Below are 19,983 nucleotides of genomic sequence, written 5' to 3'. Positions count from 1 at the left end.
ATCTATGCTGTTTGCATGGGTATACAGATAAAGTATAACGAAACCATTAAAAGTTAAATTATATTAAAATAAAGATTGTTTATTTCACTTGAGTCAATAAATTCCCTAGCCAACCGTTGGCTTGCAGGGCATCTACTCTAACAATCTCCCACTTGCCCTAGAGCCAACTACCCATAACTTTAATCCCATTGCTTCGCGATGCTTTTCAAACAATGGTCCTGGCAAGGGCTTTGTAAGTGGATCAGCAACATTATCTGCAGAGGGGACTCTTTCAATTGATATGTCTCATCTTCCCACCATCTCCCGTATGATGTGGAACTTTCTTAGTACATGTTTGGATCGCTGATGAGACCTTGGTTCCTTTGCTTGCGCTTCGGCACCAGTGTTGTCCCAGTACAATGGGACTGGATCAACTTCATTAGGAATAACGCCCAACTCTTGGACAAAATTCCTCATCCAAACTACCTCTTTGGCTGCATCCAATGCAGCAATATATTCAGCTTCAGTGGTGGAATCCGCAACGGTGTCTTGCTTGGAACCTTTCCAAGAGATAGCCACACCATTAAGCATGAATACAAAGCCAGAGGTCGATTTCGAATCATCTACGTCACATTGGAAGCTAGAATCAGTGTAGCCTTCCAATTTCAATTCTCCACCCCCATAGACCATGAACAAGTTCTTAGTCCTTCTCAAGTATTTAAGAATGTCTTTCACGGCCTTCCAATGCATTGGACCAGGGTTCGCCTGATATCTGCTTGTAACACTCAGAGCGTAAGCAACATCAGGACGTGTCTATATCACATCATACATGATACTACCAATGGCTGACGCATATGGAATTCGTGTCATCATCTCTATCTCTTCATCAGTTTTGGGACACATAGCTTTAGATAGAGTAATACCATGACACATTGGTAAGTATCCTCTCTTGGACTCTTCCATAGAGAATCGCTTAAGAAGGGTATCGATATAAGTGGCTTGGGTGAGTCCCAGCATCCTCTTCGATCTATCTCTATAGATCTGTATTCCTAATACATAAGATGCTTCGCCCATGTCCTTCATGGAGAATTTACTGGCCAACCATACTTTAGTTGATTGCAGTAATCCTACATCATTCCCAATGAGCAGGATATCATCAACATAAAGTACTAGGAATGTCACTGCACTCCCACTAACTTTCTTGTACACACATGGTTCCTCAGGATTCTTTGCAAAACCAAACTCTTTGATAGTGCTATAAAATCTGAGGTTCCAACTCCTTGATGCCTGCTTGAGACCATATATTGATCTCTGAAGTTTGCATACCTTATGCTCACTTCCTACTGATGTGTATCCCTCGGGTTGAGACATATAAATTTCTTCTTTGATGTCTCCATTGAGGAATGCAGTCTTTACATCCATTTGCCATATCTTATAGTCGTACCATGCTGCTATGGCTAGTAGTATTCTAATGGACTTAAACATAGCAACTGGTGAAAAGGTTTCCTCATAGTCTATTCCTTGCCTTTGAGTATATCCTTTTGCAACCAGTCTTGCTTTGAAGGTCACTACCTTCCCATCCGCCCCAAGCTTTCTTTTGTAGATCCATTTGCACCCTATAGGAACGATTCCCTCAGGTTGATCCACCAATGTCCAGACTTGATTTGAATACATAGAGTCCATTTTTGACTGCATGGCTTCAAGCCATTTGGTTGAATCAGTATCAGATATTGCTTCCTTAAGGTTCATTGGATCATATCCAACACAAGACTCATCATGGTCTTGTTCATGAAGAAGCATATATCTAGCAGGTGGTCTAATAACACTATCAGACCTCCTAGGAGCTTGTACTTCAACTACTGGTTGTTGGAGATTAGGTTCAACTACTATAGTTGAGGGAGTATCTTGAATTTCTTCAAATTCTATCATCTTGCCTTTTCTATCTAATAGAAATTTCTTTTTCCAAAAAGTGGCATTTCTTGAAACAAACACTTTTGCTTCATTGGGATGATAGAAATAATATCCAACAGAGTTCTTTGGATATCCTACAAAGTAGCACAAAGTGGATCTACTATCCAATTTGTCTCCCACTGTCTGCTTCACTTAAGCAGGACATCCTCATATTCTCATGTAAGAATATTTGGGAGTTTTTCCCATCCATATCTCATATGGGTTTTTATCCACTGCCTTTGTATGGACATTATTCAACAACATTGCCGCAGTTTCAAGCGCAAAGCCCCAAAACGATATAGGCAATTCAGTGAATCCCATCATAGATCGAACCATGTCCATCAAGGTTCGATTTCGACGTTCAGAGACACCATTCAATTGTGGTGTTGCTGGTGGAGTCCACTGTGAGAGAATCTCATTCTCTTTTAGATAACCCAAAAATTCAGCACTTAAGTATTCTCCACCTCGATCAGATCAAAGTGCCTTAATACTTCTTTCAAGGTGATTTTCTACTTCAGATCTGAATTCTTTGAACTTTTCAAATGCTTCAGATTTGTGTTTCATCAAATAAACGTACCCATACCTCGAATGATCATCAGTAAAGGTAATGAAGTAGGAATGCCCAAATTTTGTGCTAACACTTAGCGGGCCACAAACGTCTGTGTGGATCAAATCCAGTAGACCATGTGCACGTTCTAAGTTTCCATCGAATGGAGTCTTGGTCATTTTTCCTTTCAGACAGGACTCACAGATAAGTAGAGAATTTATGTCTGACAAGTCAAACATGCATTCTCCCACTAGCTTGTGCATCCTTCTTTGAGAAATGTGACCTAGTCTAGCCTGCCATATTTGTGTGGGATTTGGATCATCTAACTTTCTTTTGTTTGTTGTTGAAATCATGTTTACTTGAACATTCACTTATCATTTCCAGAACATTTCTGGCACATATAATTACTTATGTCCGGACTTCTTGCAGTGAAATAAATATGTTCTAACTTATCGGGCTTTGTAGGCCTTTTAAGTGTCTTTCAGAGTTTGCCTCTTATTGGGATTGTTTTTTTTTTTTTGTGAGGGACAGAACATTTCTTTCCCTTACCTTGTGGGCCATTTTCGTCTGACGAGAGGCGCATTAGAAAAACAACGATTTTTCTTATTTTACGGTGATCTCATAAGTTATAAGCATATTGACTAGCTCTTCAAGGCTATCAAATATCTTATTAAACTTGAAGTTCACCATAACCCCGTCAAATGAGGAAGATAAACATAACAAATTGATGTTATCAATTAACTCGTTAGGAATCACATATTCCAGGCCCACCACATTTTCAATAAGCCCAATCATATGTACACCACGCTCATGGGCCAGAGCCCCATCTTGCATGCATGTAGTCATGAGCTCCTTGAAAGTGGTGTGCATAGTTTCATGCACCATGCAACTCTTTCACGTACATTCGAATGTCAGCAGCATTCAAAATTTCCTCAAACTGTCCCTACAGTTCATTTGACATAGAAGCGAGCACATCACACTTTAGCTTGCATACTATGGTCCCACCATCTTGCATGCATTGTCAGTTCAACAAGACTGACATTAGTGTGTATGTCATTTTCTCTGAATTCAGAACAATTTTCCCAACCAGTCTTGAAAATTAGATTCGGTTAGCTTGTTAATAACAAAAATGAATTACGTGACGAAATCAAAAATATACTGATATGAAAACAGAATAATGGTTGCTGATTATTTTAAAATAATTTTAAGATATAAAATATGGATTTTATTTTATAAATCTCCCTCCCACTATTTTGACATTTTCACCACCCTCTGATGAAAAAGGGAAATCGTATTTCCTTAGTGGGCACGTAGAGTCCAATTAGCCAATTATAATCCCGAATAATATCAGCCAATTATAATTTCTAAAAGGTATAATCCAATTGCATCCCTATGCAATCTCCGCGTGTTTTGCCTCACGTTTAATAAGGACCCAATAATATGACGCCGTTTATTTTTGCGTGTCAAACCGACCCATCAATATTGAATTGTAGTAGACGGTCGCCATGAGTTCCCCCAATAATATGAGCCGAAGTCATGGGAGTTCCACTCAATTCACATCATATGTCCGATGGAAGTCACAGCTTTCCGGCGTCCAGACCTCCCTAATAATATGAGTCAGACACTGTCCGCGGGTAGCGATCAACATGCAACCACGGTTGATGGAAGGCAAGGAAAAATTAAACTCTTTTAATTTTTACTTTTTCGGTTTGATATAAATTTTGAATCATATTCAAAATGAGGGATTTTAATTTCAAAATTGTCTCATCATTTTAATTTAAAAATCGCGTGCCACGAGTTTGTATGTTTGATGGATCCATGCAACTATATTATCTAATGATATACATACATGCATACTACTATATATCACATATATCATAATATGACATTCAACAATAAATAAGGATGATCGATCGCCAACACTATTAGATCCATGTGAGCCATACATGGATCCTGGTCCAAACCTAGGTGAATGCAGGGATGCAAATGCAACTATTACAAAAGCTTCCAATATTTTACATGTCTTCTTCTTGATTATCGGGCCCACCATCTTCCAGTCTTGATCTCCCACTATTTCTAATATTACATTTAAATAGCCATGGCACATAAGGGATACATCTCATGGGGTGGGAACGAGCCATAAACCAGGCCCACTTTAACAATATCAAATATTAAAAACGAATAAAACAGTAAAATATCCTAACATACACCTAACACATTGGTCAAGGCTCTCGATCATCCTTCATGCATTTAATATCAAATATTAACATCAATTTAATTAAACAATTTAATTAATTGATAAATCATATATCTAATAATTTTATCACTAACCACCACAATTATTAAAATATTTAATAAATTAAATAAACTCCTTTATTTAATTTTCAATTAAATCAATAATAATTGATTTTTTTTGTAAAAACTCATTTTTACCATAAATAATTAAAATCATATTCTAATTATTTATTTTACAAGAAAATTATTAATTTTCTAAAATAAAAATTGAACCATTTTTCAAAAATAACAATTTTGCCCAAAAATTTGAAAAATCAGAAAATTGCACCTTGGGCCCAAACAATTCAAGCCCATCAATTTTCACGTTTCCCGAGACGATCCCGGGCAGCCGCCCTCGCTGCCCGAACGTTTCGGGCAGTGGCAGCAACCTGTGCGCGCAACGCCGCGCGCAGCGTGCGGACGCTCCGCACGTTGCGCCCCTCCGCGCGCGCCCGCTGCGCGTTCCTGCGCGCCGGGCGCTGCGCCCCTCCGCGCGCGCCCGCTGCGCGTTCCTACGCGCCGGGCGCTGCGCGCTGCGCGCGCAGCCCTGCCCGCGGTCTGCCCGGAACAGTTCCGGGCAGATCGCGAAAAATAAATTTTTTTTTTTGTTTTTGAAAATCCGAAAAAAATAATTTTATGGTGCATCAATTTTCTGAAAATTTTCTTGTGTGGTTAGAAACAAATTATTCAATATAATTTAAAATCTTACGATTCAGAAAACCTGGCTCTGATACCACTGTTGGATCTGGGTTTTCTACGTGCCCAAACGCAGCGGAAGTTTAAAAATTTTTATTTTATTTTGACAATCAAAATATGTTTTGCTTTGGACGCTCGTATGATTTAACAAAAACATTCATAGGATATTAAAGAATTATACATTTGGTGAATAATTTCACTTGGCACCAACTACTCCGGTATTAGCGGACGTAGCTCTTGTTGTAAATCCCGAACGTTCTTCGATCTACTTCTTTAATCTTCGAATCAGGTCCACGACCGGATTACTTGTTCTTCTTCTAATTTGCACTAGAAAATTAGAAGATCTATTGCGTAGAGATAAAACATGAAGAGGAAATCAACTTCTTGCAACAAGAAAAATAATTTTCGAGAGCAGCACTCCATTCTTGGGAAGAGCCGAAAGTCTTCCTCTAATTTCGGATGCCTCTGTGTGCGTAATAAGAATCAAAATTCTATTCATTGTTTCTAATTTCAATTTACTTAATTAAATAGCTTAATTAAGTCAATTAAATATTCTAAACAATATTTGCATGCCAAATAAAAGTCCTTTTTGATTTCTTGTCAAATCACCTTGCAAATCTCGATTTTCCTTTTATGTATAAAGCATCGGTGGTCCATTCTCAAAGCAATATATAAATATTATGTTAATTGAATCAACTAATTGTAATTTCCTTAATTAATCATATTAATTAAGTTAATAAATTTCAATAAATCCTTGACTCACGAGAATGGCACACTACTAATCATGCATTAACATTTTGTTTGTGTGCAAGTTTTAAAATTATGGTATCATGAATATTTCCATATTACATAAATCAATACCATATTTTATAAAACTTAATGGGCTATATTTTGACTCAATCAAAATATAATTCAACTACTAAAGCCCACTTGAACTTTAATAAATTAGCATGATGAGCTTATACTTTTACAAGCCCATTATTCATGCTCCCATTACATTAATATCATCATAATCCCGATCGGTGATCAAATATCATCGATTTGACAGTTCGAACTTGTTTGTTATTATGATACACACTATAATATCGAGATCACCAATGTCTAAATATGGCAGGTGCACTCCCTTTGATTGTTTTAGCAGTCATGCTCTCAAAATTTCTATAAGCTTTTATAAACTTTATTTATAAGTTTATCAGTTGATCATATCAAACTTATTTCTTATAAATTCAACTCATTGAATTTATTATCTCAACGTTTTCTATAAATTCAACTCCTTGAATTTATTATCTCAACGGGAGCAAGTAAACCAGTGCTTGTGTGACCCTCAATGGTTCAGGGATACATCTAGCCGTGGGTTCACAACTCTTTGTGATTCAGGACATAATCCTTTATTCGGGCTTACCCTAGTTAGCCCAATTCTTTTCATCAACACCTTGATCAAGAATGTCAGAACTCATTTCTGATTGTACCCATCGGATCATGGTAAGAGCGTCTAGTAGCATCGCCCCATGATCCCCTAGGTATCACTGATAGTGCCTGCAAGAACCAGTCGATTATGATTAACGTACAGTACGGTCCCTTCATCTCATATATCCGATCGAATCTGCAACCATTGGTTCATCGAGGGTTGCATAATAATTCGATAACTATGTGATAACTATAATAGTGGCATCGCGTGTACTATTTGAAGAACTCCTTCTCCAACGTACATCTCGCACTCTGGCCAGAGATTCCATGCACTATTATTTCATCAGATCACATAGGATATCACACCCGTAGGTGAGCGGTGAATCCCCGACTACAATGCACTGGCTCCTATATGTGCCGCAACTATACCCAACCTCGCCACCTGATGACTCTCCTAGAGCCGGTAAACGAGTCAAAGCACAGCCCTAGCATATAGAGGCTCAGTGTTATCCCGGGTCGTAAGGACTAATGGTGTACAATCATAACCACAGACTTATCCTCTCGATGAATGATAACCACTTGGAAAGTCCGAGGGAGGGTTGTTCGGTATAATCATCATATGACTACCCATCTGTATGTTTGGACATCTCTATGCCCTTACCAAGAAACGCAGTACACAACATCACAGATGCTAGTCTCGAGCTCAAGCGACTTTTATCCATGTTTTAGGCGGCTGAATCGACTAGGAACGAATTTAGAATATGCAGTGTTTACAAATGAGTTTCAACATCGAATTACGATTCATTTGTATTAAAGCATAATCAAAGACTTTATCTATGCTGTTTGCATGTGTATACAGATAAAGTATAACGAAACCATTAAAAGTTAAATTATATTAAAATAAAGATTGTTTATTTCACTTGAGTCAATAAATTCCCTAGCCAACCGTTGGCTTGCAAGACATCTACTCTAACAGAAGAAAGATTGCGAGTGTTGATCGTGATATTACTATGAACGTTAAATACAAAAGGATTTGATGAATGGGTATTTCATCTTTTCGGTTACGAGCCCAACAATCAATATTTATAGCAATGTTAAATTTTGAAAGAAATATTTATAATTGGCCTACTGCATATATATCGGTGAGAATACTCAAAATAGTTCTATAAATTTGCTCATTTCGTGTTTTGGTCTTTGTCAGTATTCAGTTTTGGATTTTGGTCACTAAATTGTGTTATATTTTTGTTTAATTTTAGTTTTTTTTCATAAAGTAATTACGCGACGTCAGAATATGTTGATATAGCCGGAAAATGCAAATATGATGTCGATAAATGTTTATGTGTTCACTGTCAACACTCAATGAAAACCGATTAAAAATCAAAACACAAACTAATTTACATGACCAAAATCTAAAATCAAATATTTATCGGACAAAAAATACAAAATGAACAATCTTATAAGACTATTTGGACTATTATCCTTGTATGTGAATTGTTGTATGTATGGATAGTTTGTTTAAATTGATTCAGATTAAAGTACGGATACAGCTGTGTGGTTTGTGAGTTATCAGAGTTGCTCGAGTAAAATGATTAAATTATTTGCATATATATAAATTATAAATATGTAAAATATTTAAAGTTGATTAAATTAATAATATATATGAAATATTTATAAAGAAATTCTAGAAATTTCGTAACAATATACATTTATATATAAAAAATAGTTTTGATAAAAATATAATAAAATAATGTAACACCTATTACAATAAAACCAAAATCTCGTCTTAAATTTAGGACTTTGGTGTCAGATGAGCTATAACTCATCAACATGTATAATCCTTGATCTCACTTAATATTGCACATTATAATTTATATTAATAAAAAAATATTTGTCTTGAAAAATTCAAATCGTAAATAACAAAATTTTGAAAAGTGAACTATTATGCATTTATGTATGGTCGCTCCTCATTCAAACAAATATATTTCGGGCAATTGGTGCCTAAACACGTACATGCTGGTTCACACACCGAAGAAAACACCCCCCCCTTTGCCCATTTTTAGCTTAAATTGTGTTAGATCTCATTTGCCACTTGATTATATGATTAATATGAATATTACAATAATTAATATTATTGTTATAAATACCATGCTCTCTTTCGGTTCATCCTGATCATTCACTTCAAACTACACTATCTACTTATTAATTCCATGTACTTAATCCAAATAAAAAATAAATGGGATTAAAGGATCAAAGCATATTGATTCGATTCACGAGAGGGCCAATCAAGATTCTGGCCAAAGCCCGTTATCTGTGCGTACAAAACATGTCGGCTGCTAGGGCACATGGTTCCCAATCGAGGTCGCAGAGATCGTCGCGGAGCTCACATTTCAGTTCTCATGACAATTCACGGAACGGTCACAGCGTAAATATTTTTTAAAAATTAATATAAATTTAAAATTTTTTAAAAATATATTTAAAAATATGTAAATCAAAATAAATATCATTTGAATAGATTATTTGATGAAAACATGATCGTAAATATATTTTTTAAATTTTATTTACAATTTATTGAATCACAAAGCATATCTTTGTTATATTTCGAAATTTTCACAACCTTCTCAAAATTGAAATATACCATTAAGAAAATTTTGAGTTATAACTTTGAAAAAAAATTAATTGGAAGAAAGAAGATATTGTATCTCATAAAATTCCGTGCCTCTCAACACAAATATTAACTTTATAATATCCAGAATTCTATAAAATACCACGCAAGGATTTAGAATACTTATATTGACTTATACAAAATTAAAAAATTCAAACAAAACACCAAAATCCCAAATATTATCAAATTTCAACAACTTTGAAATTAAAAATACTAAAAATAAAGAAATATAATGTATTACTTCAAAAGAAAACACAATATATTCATACCTTATAATTCTGAGTACAGCATAATTTCAGCTACAAAATTGAGTATGTATATGTGTGTGATATTAAAATCAAGAAAATGGTATATTTAAGCATTGCATGGTGTTTTCAAATCAAATAATAAAATATTTTACAGAAATGCAATGTACATTATTTGAAAAGATATCTCGCATATATAGATTCACTTGGAGACATTAGTTGAAAAGATATTTTGTATCTATATCAACCAACTTGACCCAGAAGAGTGGGTCGAGCTTCTCAACTCGACCAAAGAGTTTGGGTCGAGCTCGACCCACTCTTCAGACCTGGGTCGAGCTCGACCCAGTTGTGAAGAGCTTGAAAGTAAGCTCCACCCACCTCGACCCCGAGGTGGGTCCAGAACTCGACTATCGTTCCTTTTTTTAACGTTCTGTGTCGTTTCGTCGATCCGTGCCGTTCCACCGTTAACACGACGTTTTCTATCTACGTAACGACGATCCAAAGCATCAATGTTCACATCCCGGAACTTCGTCAAGGTGGGTCCTCGTTTCCGTTCCATAACAGCATATACCGTTTCTGCAAACCATGCTTGGGCATGCATGTGTTCTATGGCAGCTGCATGAGCTTGCCCAGAAGCGTAAGCTTCGCCTCCTCGAAGTCGAGTTGCAGTACAAGTTCAGACGAGTGCTCGAGAAGGCCTAGTTCGATGGGAATATGAGGCGGCCCAGCATCGCCTGCTGCCTCGCAGCCAGTCGGTTACGATAGGTCGGATTGATGAAAACAAGTGTTGTCGCGTACCCCAGTAGTAGAAGCTTCGCGGCTCCTAGAAGAAGCAAAATCGCGAGTGGCGATGATGATTTTGATATGGATGTTAAATACAAATGAGTATGATCCAGGCCGGGGTGTAATGTGTTATTTTTCTATGCATGAAATGAGAAACGTTCGGGGTTTTACTTAGTTTTATTTAAGAATTGTGGTAGTAAGTACTTGATTATAATACAAAATTCGGCAAATATTTCGGAGAGAGATCCCAATTAGCTTTGAAACTTGAATTGAGTATGTCCTCACGAAACAAGTATTAAATAACTAAATAACTGAACATTTGAACCAATGGGCCAGTTGGGCTCTTATATCATGGTGTGTCGAAACCTATTTGGTTTTCAGAAGATGATAAATGGGCTTGTTATGGGCTAATTGGGCTTCTATATATTGGTGTCTTGAAGACCAAAACCCTAAACCCCTCTCCTATCTCTACCTCCCTCCTCCGGTACTGTACAAATTTCGCCATGGCGGAAATCAAGCTTTCCGAGATGCGAGATTTGACCCGAATTGAAAGAATCGGAGCTCATTCCCATATCCGAGGCCTGGGCCTCGACTCCGCCCTTGAACCACGATATTCCTCCGAGGGTATAGTCGGCCAGACCTCCGCTCGTAAAGCTGCAGGAGTCATAGTTAAAATGGTGCAGGAAGGAAAAATTGCCGGCCGAGCTGTCCTCCTAGCTGGCCAGCCCGGCACTGGGAAGACAGCTATCGCCATGGGCATGGCCAAATCCCTTGGCCAAGAAACCCCTTTTGCTATGCTTGCTGGTAGTGAACTGTTTTCCCTCGAGATGTCGAAAACTGAGGCGCTGATGCAGGCCTTCAGGAAGGCTATCGGGGTTAGAATTAAGGAGGAAACTGAGGTGATTGAAGGTGAGGTGGTGGAGGTACAAATTGACCGCCCTGCGGTGGCGGGGGCCGCTTCGAAGACCGGGAAATTGACCCTAAAGACGACGGAGATGGAGACAGTGTATGATTTGGGGGTGAAGATGATCGAGGCGTTGGGGAAGGAGAAAGTGCAGAGTGGAGACGTGATTGCCATTGACAAGGCATCTGGGAAAATATCGAAGCTGGGTAGATCATTCTCGAGGTCGCGGGATTATGATGCCATGGGGGCGCAAACCAAGTTCGTGCAGTGCCCGGACGGGGAGCTGCAAAAGAGGAAGGAGGTCGTGCATTGCGTTACCCTTCACGAGATAGATGTAATCAACAGCAGGTAATGGAAATTAAATATTTATATGTTTAATGTCATGAAGTCACTGGCTCATTCTTGTGTGCCTTGTTTGGTTGAGATTTTTCCTGTGTACATTGTTTCTAGCTTTTAAGTTGGATATGCGCTCGCCCGAGCGAAATATAACTGTACAAAGAATCCCCTTAGAAGTCACGTGCTGTTAGTTTTACACTTTTACTTTATATCCGAGCTAAATTCTGAATTTAAGCTAAAGAAATTGTATGGAATTGCTTGGTACACATCAACAAGCTAGATTAATCACATTCTTTGCGCAAATGTAATGGAGTAGAACAAGTAAAAGAAAAATACATTGATTTTAGCTGATGGTTTGGCATTAGCGTTAATTTTGTGGAAACTCAATCTGTGACATTTCATAAATTTGCTATTGGTTTTGCCTGCTTCACATGCTACTTTATGGCATATGCATATGCACGAGCAGAATACATTGCTTTCCATTGTGAAGTTGTTTACTTGGCTACCTTCATCGGTCTACTTTTTGGCATCAGCCACACCTGCTGTTTGCCTGATTCCTGTGGTTAATATCTATCTGATTGTACCAGATAGCTTGTTAACAGGAACTAGACATGCGTAGTGAACTCCATAAGCGAAAATGGTCCTCTCTTGCTCTTGTTTTAAGATTGTCATCAGTCTACTTTATCTTGAATAACTTGAGTTTGTTGTCTGTTTTAAGATAATGGTCCTCTCTTGCTCTTAACCTCTAACAGTCCTCACGTAATTCAGAACTCAGGGTTTTTTAGCTTTGTTCACTGGTGATACCGGTGAAATTCGGGCTGAAGTTAGGGAACAAATCGACACAAAGGTTGCTGAGTGGAGGGAGGAAGGAAAAGCGGAAATTGTGCCAGGTGTACTTTTTATTGACGAGGTTCACATGCTTGACATTGAGTGCTTTTCCTTCTTAAACCGTGCATTGGAAAATGATATGGCACCTATAGTTGTTGTTGCCACCAACAGAGGGATTACTTCTATTCGAGGAACAAACTACAGATCCCCGCATGGTATTCCGATTGATTTTCTTGATCGTCTGTTAATCATCTCTACACAACCATATACGGCAGATGATATTCGAAAAATTTTGGACATCCGTTGCCAAGAGGAAGATGTAGAAATGTCTGAAGATGCTAAGGTTTTGTTGACGAAAATTGGAGAGAATACTTCTTTGAGATATGCTATTAACCTAATCACTTCCTCTGCGTTGGCCTGCCTAAAACGGAAGGGAAAGCTTGTAGAAATTGAAGACATTAGCAGAGTATACGAGCTATTTTTTGATGTCAAGAGGTCGACTCAATATTTAATGGAATATCAAAGTCAATACATGTTCAGTGAGGTGCCAGCAGCAGAGGGAGATGTCAATGAACCCAATGCCATGGTTTCATAATAACCGTTAATTGGCGCAAAACCGACTATTGTTGTGGTATATTCTGATCCGACATCATAATTTGGCCTGGGACATTCATGTCATCATTCTGAAATGATGATGTAGCTTGAATTAAAGCAATGTGGTCGATTTTTGTAAATTAAGGTGCTCAAAGAATTGAATACTCTGATACCAGGATCGTTATCGGTAGATTTCTCTCTTGAATTTTATGGTTTTCAATAATTTTCCATCTGTATCAATATCAAATTGTCTGTATCTTTGAGATGCTTGGTTTTGTGCTTGTCTGTGAAGGGGGGTGAATGAATGCTCTAAGTTTGAAGATCTTGCATTTCGCTCTCGCTTATATTCAATTTTTTGTTTCAAAATATGTGCCTTTCAGTATCTGGAAGGCACCATGCTCGTATAGAACATGTCTACGGAAGAGCCAAGTGTCTGATATGAATCTGATAATTTAATTCACGTCACAATGGTGGTTTAAATTTGTTTAATCCCACCAGACACACGGGTGGCCACATTGAATTCACCATAGGGAACACTATCATTGACTCAAATGTTGGGTTGGGAAGTTTGTTGAGATAGTGCATGAACTTTATTTATCTGCCAAATTCCAATCACGTTGCGTTTGGTTGGAGGATAAAATAAACTAATAATTAGTATGTAAATAATAAAAAAAATGATTGTCGTAGAAATATAACATATGGTGTAAAATAGTATTCTGTTTGGTAAGATTTTTAAGTGTAGGATAATTTTGAATTTTTTTTTAAAAGACAAAATTGCCCTGTCTTCTTCCACTCCGGCGGCGGCATTGCGACATTTCGACAGTGGTTCGGCGGCAGAGATGGTCGGCGGCCGATCTGGCGGCCGAGGTGGCGGCGACGGTCCGGCGGTGGTACGGCGACGGCGGTGCGACGGTGTCCGGCGGTGGTACGGCGACGGCTGTGCAACGACGAGTACGACGGCGGTCCGGCGGCCGAGGTGGTTCAATCTAATCAGTTATAGAAGGGATTGAGTTGGTTAAATAAAAATCATACCAAACGTTGGATAAAGTGTGATAAAATAATCTATCCTACTTAATCTCATTAACCAAACGCAGCCATACAATATAGCACCAAAGATTCCAATAATGAGAATGTTAGTATAGCCATTGGGCTCATGTTGCAATAACATAAACATCTCTGAATATGGAAAATGCTTGGATTTGATTTGAAGTAATATCTATTGGGAGACTTGGATTTGATTTTAAGTGATATCGAAAAACCTCACCCCATGTAATTGAAAAAATGTTGTATAATTATGTTTGTGGAAAATGATCATAATTGGCAAAAAAATAAAATACTTGGTTCACTCCCAATATTAGAGCTATATCGATTATAAATACAAAATAACCTATCCGCAAGAATTATATCATTTCAAAAAATCATCCACCACATTTATTAATACAAGTACTCAACTGATAGAAGATGAACTCAAAATTATCACGAATTAAATTTATACCTGAACTTCAGATACTTGCGCCTTTGTGTTAAATGGTTCTACACATATGCTAGCACTTGTTCATGAAATTGGATATAGTTCGATACTAGCAGGTGGTTAAGCGATCTGACCTGTGTGTCCAGATCTTTACATATAAATTCAATGAAATATATATATGCAATCAGCACGAGAAAATGACAAATAAAATGTAACAAACACATGTATATATGTACGTATATTCTTATTTCTCAAACGAAATCATATATCATTTTCCCCCGAGAGGAAAAAAAAGAAGAAAAATCAAACAAACTGGTAGATTTTCCACTAGCTCAAGCAGGGTAATCAAATGGCAGAGGATTCACCGCCGAGGGATCCAACAAATCCAAATGCACAAACCCATAATTCCTCAGCACCTGATTATCTGCAAACAACAGAGCTTTCTGCATTGCATCAACGCAAGTCTGCCCAGAATACATCTGGTTATGATTCCCACTGCACGGCTGACATCCTGTGAAATGAGTGATGAACGGCCTTCTCCAACTTCCTCTTCCATATCCAGTTCCCTTGAGATACTCCTCCCACACAGTAGCATAGACTTCGCTCACTTTCTCCGCGTGTCTCCTCCTCAACAATGGCGACTCCTTCTCGATTTGTATATACTTTTCTGTGATATTCTCAAATGTGCCAAGAGTCTCCATCCAATACCCTTCGAAGTAATATTCATCCTCGACGTAGATTTTGCCTCCCCATTTCTCTTTTTCTTTCAATAGCAAGTAAACTAAGCCGGATTGATCATCGGATTCTCGAAAAATCTTGTCTTTGAAAAGAGTGCTCAGGGTTTCGCCCCATTTATCGTATTCAGGTGATTGTGGACCCATGCTGGCCCAGACATCCATGAAATCCATCGACCATTGGCAATTTCTTATGAGGAACACACCCGCGTTGATGCTGGTCCAGCTCTTCGTCTCGTAGATTAAATTGAGCCAGCCGTGGAGTACGAAGTTATGGTCCTTGTATCTTTCTAATGGGAGTTTGAAGTCCATGTCTGTTATGGCGGCATCTGAATCGACCCACCAGATCCATTCGGCTTCGGGATGGGCGAGCATTACGGCTTTGATGGTGGGGGTTTTGGCCCAGAAAGAGAACATCTTCGGCTGGAACAGCACGTTATTGTAGAAAATGTCGATGCCGTGCCGCCTGCAGTAATCCACCTTGTTCTTGAAGAGTTTCAGGAGTAAATAATCTCCAATGGGATTCTTACACGGCGTCGCTTGTGACCCAGTCACCATCAGAATCCGGTTCTGCACTCCGGCGGCGAACGTGGGGTGCTGCTTCAGCCACTCTATTCTCTTCTCGTCCCAGTTCTTAACCGGCGGCGAGTCTATTGTATATCTTATTGTAGGATCATCGTAGAAGTTCTGATCCGGTGGATCATGGCGGAAGTTAGGTCCCGAAACATAATCGACGCAGCTCACGGAAGAGGCAGCAGTGGAGGTGTGTGAAGCGTCTAACTCAGCAGAGAAAGCCGGAGTCTGCTTTGCATTCGGGCTGAAGAGAGACCACAGTGCCCAGATGGTTAAGAAAGCCACCATGGAAGCGCCAACCATGAGAAATGTATCGGAAAGAAACGAAACGGCCCTGCTCCGAGCATTATACTTGGCCATGGAGAGATTATGGAGCTGGGAGACCTCCGAGGACACCATTATAAACCAATAAAAGCCACTGAATTTAAGCCCAATCCTCCAAAACACGCGTCATCGCGGTGAATTTCGTCTGTTAGCGATGAAACTCGGGTTGCCACCACCTTGAATTCTGAATCAATGCGTCACCATCCCCTGTATACGCCCAAAGATTTGTCCGAGCCTGTGTATATAGTCTATGAATAGTTCCAAAACAGCTGAAGGGAACTTGAAACAAGTGGTATTTGACTGTGATCAGTGACGAAAGGAACTTGGAGATAGAAAGCTGGTGGTTGAAGGTTCTTTAATGGCGGTTGTTGCTTAGTGTAATACGAAGTACTGGAAATTGGGGCTGGCCAATTCAGATTTCAGTGCGCTGATGGACGTACGTTAGATCTTTGGAACCGACACCTCAAGCTTTCATTTATAAAATTAAAGTTATTTTTAAAGGTACATGTCGTATCTTTACCCAAAACATCTTATTCCTAGAATTTGATATATTTAAATTTTCATAAATAGAAAAAGTTTGGACTATCTTGAAAAATAAATGCATGTGTTCACACACAGATTGAAAAAATTATTGGAAAATTAAAGATTAGAAACAAATTTCATAATTTATATTTATTTAATTCATTCAAAAAAATATTGTAGGTGTATTTGTAAAAAAAAAAAAACAATAAAAATGCTACTAAATAAAGAAACTGAAATATATATTTGGAATACTGAAAGAAAAGAAACATATATAATTGAGACTAATAATGACATAATAAATACCATTAATTCTTAATTAATAAATCCAATGAACTGAAAAAATGAGCCTTCATAATCATATAATGCTATGTAACTTAAATGTGGCATTAAAAAGGGTGGCCGAATGATTCAATAATTGAAAATAATAAAACTGGCTTAACATACACGGTAATCGGGTAATTACTATATATTATTAAGCACTAATTAGTGAAATAATTCTTAGATGAACATTGGTTAATTGTGTTGAAAATATGAAAAATATTTGTGTTGAAAATTATAATGTTGAATGTTGAAAATTAGGTAAAATTAGGTGTTGAATATTGAAAATTAGTGTGTGAAGATGTATGTAATGATGAAATTGTTTTTGGATTGTTTTCCAAAGAAATCCTATAAATAGGTCTTCATTTGTAAAGATTTGATACAATTGAGTAGAGAGAAAAATATTATAAAGTGTGTAGTTTGGTAAATTTTGAGAGTTTGAGATTTTTACTTTTTACCATAAATTTTTACTTTTCACAACACGTTATCAGCACGAAGCTCTAAAAGTCCTCCATACTTTTCCAAGCTCCAAACAGAAGAAAAAGGTAACAAAAATAATAATATTTATTTTACTGTTATTTATTTATTGTGTATATATTTAATATATAATATAATGTTATTATTAAAATAATAAAAATAAATTTTTCAAAAACTTGTTATAAATCTTGGGAGGATGTTAAGACGACATCCCACACTCCCGGTAAGGGATACGACAAGTATAAAAGCCTATAAGGTTTTAAACAAAATAACTTATGATACTTCATTATAATAATGTGATATGATATACATAATTATTTAAACATGACTAATATTATATACACCATATTATTACCATAGAATTATACAAATACATACATTTATTTTTTTGTACATCAACGGTCATAAACGATAACAAAACGGCTAGTTTTTGCCCTATAAATATGATCTCGCAAACTCTTTCAATCACTCCAACTTTCTCCTATTCTAAAAATTATTCTTCATCAAATTTTCGAAGAAAAAAGAAGATGGCTTTTTCAAGGTTATTTTTAATTATTTTGGTTATCATACTCACGAGTTTTTTATTTATCGGAGAATATCCTCCTCGTGTGTTTTCTTTATTTTTACAAATGCTTGTACTTGTTGTTTATCCATTAATTTGTTTTGCAATATTCATTAACTAATAAAATGCATCGTAATTTTTTAGTACCACCATGTCAAATTTGACAAAGCTCGAATTTGTTGCGCTCGACATCACGGGAAAAAATTATATGCCATGGAGCTCTCGATGTAGAAATGCATCTTGAGTCATTGGTCTAAGCGAGACCATTAAAGAAAATGGTATATCTTCATCACAAGAAAAAACAAAAGCTATAATATTTTTGCGCCGACGTCTCGATGAAGGTTTAAAATGTGAATATCTCATCGAAAAAGATCACATGGCTCTGTGGAAATGATTGAAAGAAAGATTTGAACATATAAGGGAAGTTATACTTCCGAACGCCCGTGATGAATGGAATATGTTAAGATTCCAAGAATTTAAGAAAGTCAGTGATTATAATTCAGCGATGTATCGAATAATCTCGCAGCTAAAATTTTGTGGACATGAGGTTACAGAATCGGAAATGCTTGAAAAAACATTTTCCACGTTTCACGCATCAAATATAACTTTACAGCAACAATATAGAGTGCGTGGATTTGCGAGATATTCTGAACTCATCGCCTGTCTTCTTGTGGCGGAAAAGAACAATGAGCTATTAATGAGAAATCATCAGTCCCGACCCACTGGATCAACAGCATTTCCAGAAGTAAATGCTGTGAGTAAAAAGGAATTTAAACCTGGAAACCAAAATCAAATCTAGAGACAAGGTTTTGGTCGAGGTCGAGGTCGAGGTCGAGGTCGAGGTCGAGGTCGAGGTCGAGGTCGAGGTCGTGGTCGTGGAGGTGGAATTGGTTGTGGTCGTGGTCGAGGCCGTGGTTTTGAAAACAATAGAGATAGTTATTTTTATAACTCATCTCAAAAGGGCGTCACGAACCATCCACAGAAAAGGCATCATGAGAATATGAGTGTTAATGAAAATCACTCGAAAATATTTGAAAGTTCTTGTTTCAGATGCGGCACTCCAGGATAGGGGTGGGAAAAAATACCGAAATACCGAAATACCGTACCGAAAAAATACCGAACTTATCGAAAAAATCGGTATACCGAACATTTCGGTACGGTATCATAATACCGAAAATAATTTTTTATTATTATTTTTTTTAAAATTTAAGTTCGGTATACCGAAAAAATGTCGGTATACCGAAACATTTTCGGTATGTGTTATATTTACATATGTATTGTCAGTAATTTTATTTCATTGCATATTTTTTTTTGAAGTTCAAATATGAAAAATGCTATGAGTAAAGCTGAAGTTTGCATACTCGATAGTGGTACAATGCACACTATCCTCCGAGATAAAAGATATTTCTTGGAACTAAAACCAACAAAAACAACGGTGAATACAATATCAGGTCCTGTAGACTTGATTAAAGTATGTGGTAAAGCACAATTTTTGTTACCTAATGGTACAAAATTTTTGATCAATGATGCTTTATATTCACCACAATCGAAAAGAAATTTGTTGAGTTTTAATGATATATATTCCCATGGTTATGATACTCAAACATTGAATGAAGGGAATGAGAAGTATATGTGTCTTATCACATATAAATCAGGAAAGAAATATGTGATTGAAAAACTATCAATGCTCCCTACTGGATTGCATTATACACATAGAAGTCCCATTGAATCAAACATGGTAGTTGATAATTCTTCAATATTAACCAATTGGCATGATCGATTAGGATATCCTGGTTC

General features: G+C 37.3%; 2 protein-coding genes across 2 annotated transcripts; one reads left to right on the top strand and one right to left on the bottom strand.

Moving 5' to 3' along the window:
* The first annotated feature begins 10,985 nt into the window (after positions 1–10,985).
* On the top strand, positions 10,986–13,527 carry LOC142506647 (uncharacterized). The gene is made up of 2 exons (XM_075619475.1): positions 10,986–11,795; positions 12,552–13,527. The coding sequence occupies exons 1-2, from the start codon at positions 11,047–11,049 to the stop codon at positions 13,204–13,206; spliced, it is 1,404 nt and encodes a 467-aa protein (XP_075475590.1). The 5' UTR covers positions 10,986–11,046; the 3' UTR covers positions 13,207–13,527.
* A 1,356-nt stretch (positions 13,528–14,883) lies between these two features.
* LOC142506492 (glycosyltransferase 6-like) lies at positions 14,884–16,776 on the bottom strand. Its single transcript, XM_075619469.1, has one exon. It carries the CDS (start codon positions 16,380–16,382, stop codon positions 15,009–15,011), a length of 1,374 nt encoding a protein of 457 aa, XP_075475584.1. The 5' UTR covers positions 16,383–16,776; the 3' UTR covers positions 14,884–15,008.
* Positions 16,777–19,983: the final 3,207 nt, after the last annotated feature.

This window comes from Primulina tabacum, chromosome 1 (assembly GCF_025594145.1).
Source record: "Primulina tabacum isolate GXHZ01 chromosome 1, ASM2559414v2, whole genome shotgun sequence".
In the NCBI taxonomy this organism is placed as follows: domain Eukaryota; kingdom Viridiplantae; phylum Streptophyta; class Magnoliopsida; order Lamiales; family Gesneriaceae; genus Primulina; species Primulina tabacum.
This window is presented reverse-complemented; position numbering and strand designations above follow the sequence as displayed.

Excerpts from the sequence above, each read along its gene's own strand:
- LOC142506647 (XM_075619475.1), top strand. The coding sequence starts at position 11,047 with ATGGCGGAAATCAAGCTTTCCGAGATGCGAGATTTGACCCGAATTGAA. Across the intron at positions 11,796-12,551 it reads ATAGATGTAATCAACAGCAG|AACTCAGGGTTTTTTAGCTT; the intron begins GTAATGGAAATT and ends CACGTAATTCAG.
- LOC142506492 (XM_075619469.1), bottom strand. The coding sequence starts at position 16,382 with ATGGTGTCCTCGGAGGTCTCCCAGCTCCATAATCTCTCCATGGCCAAG.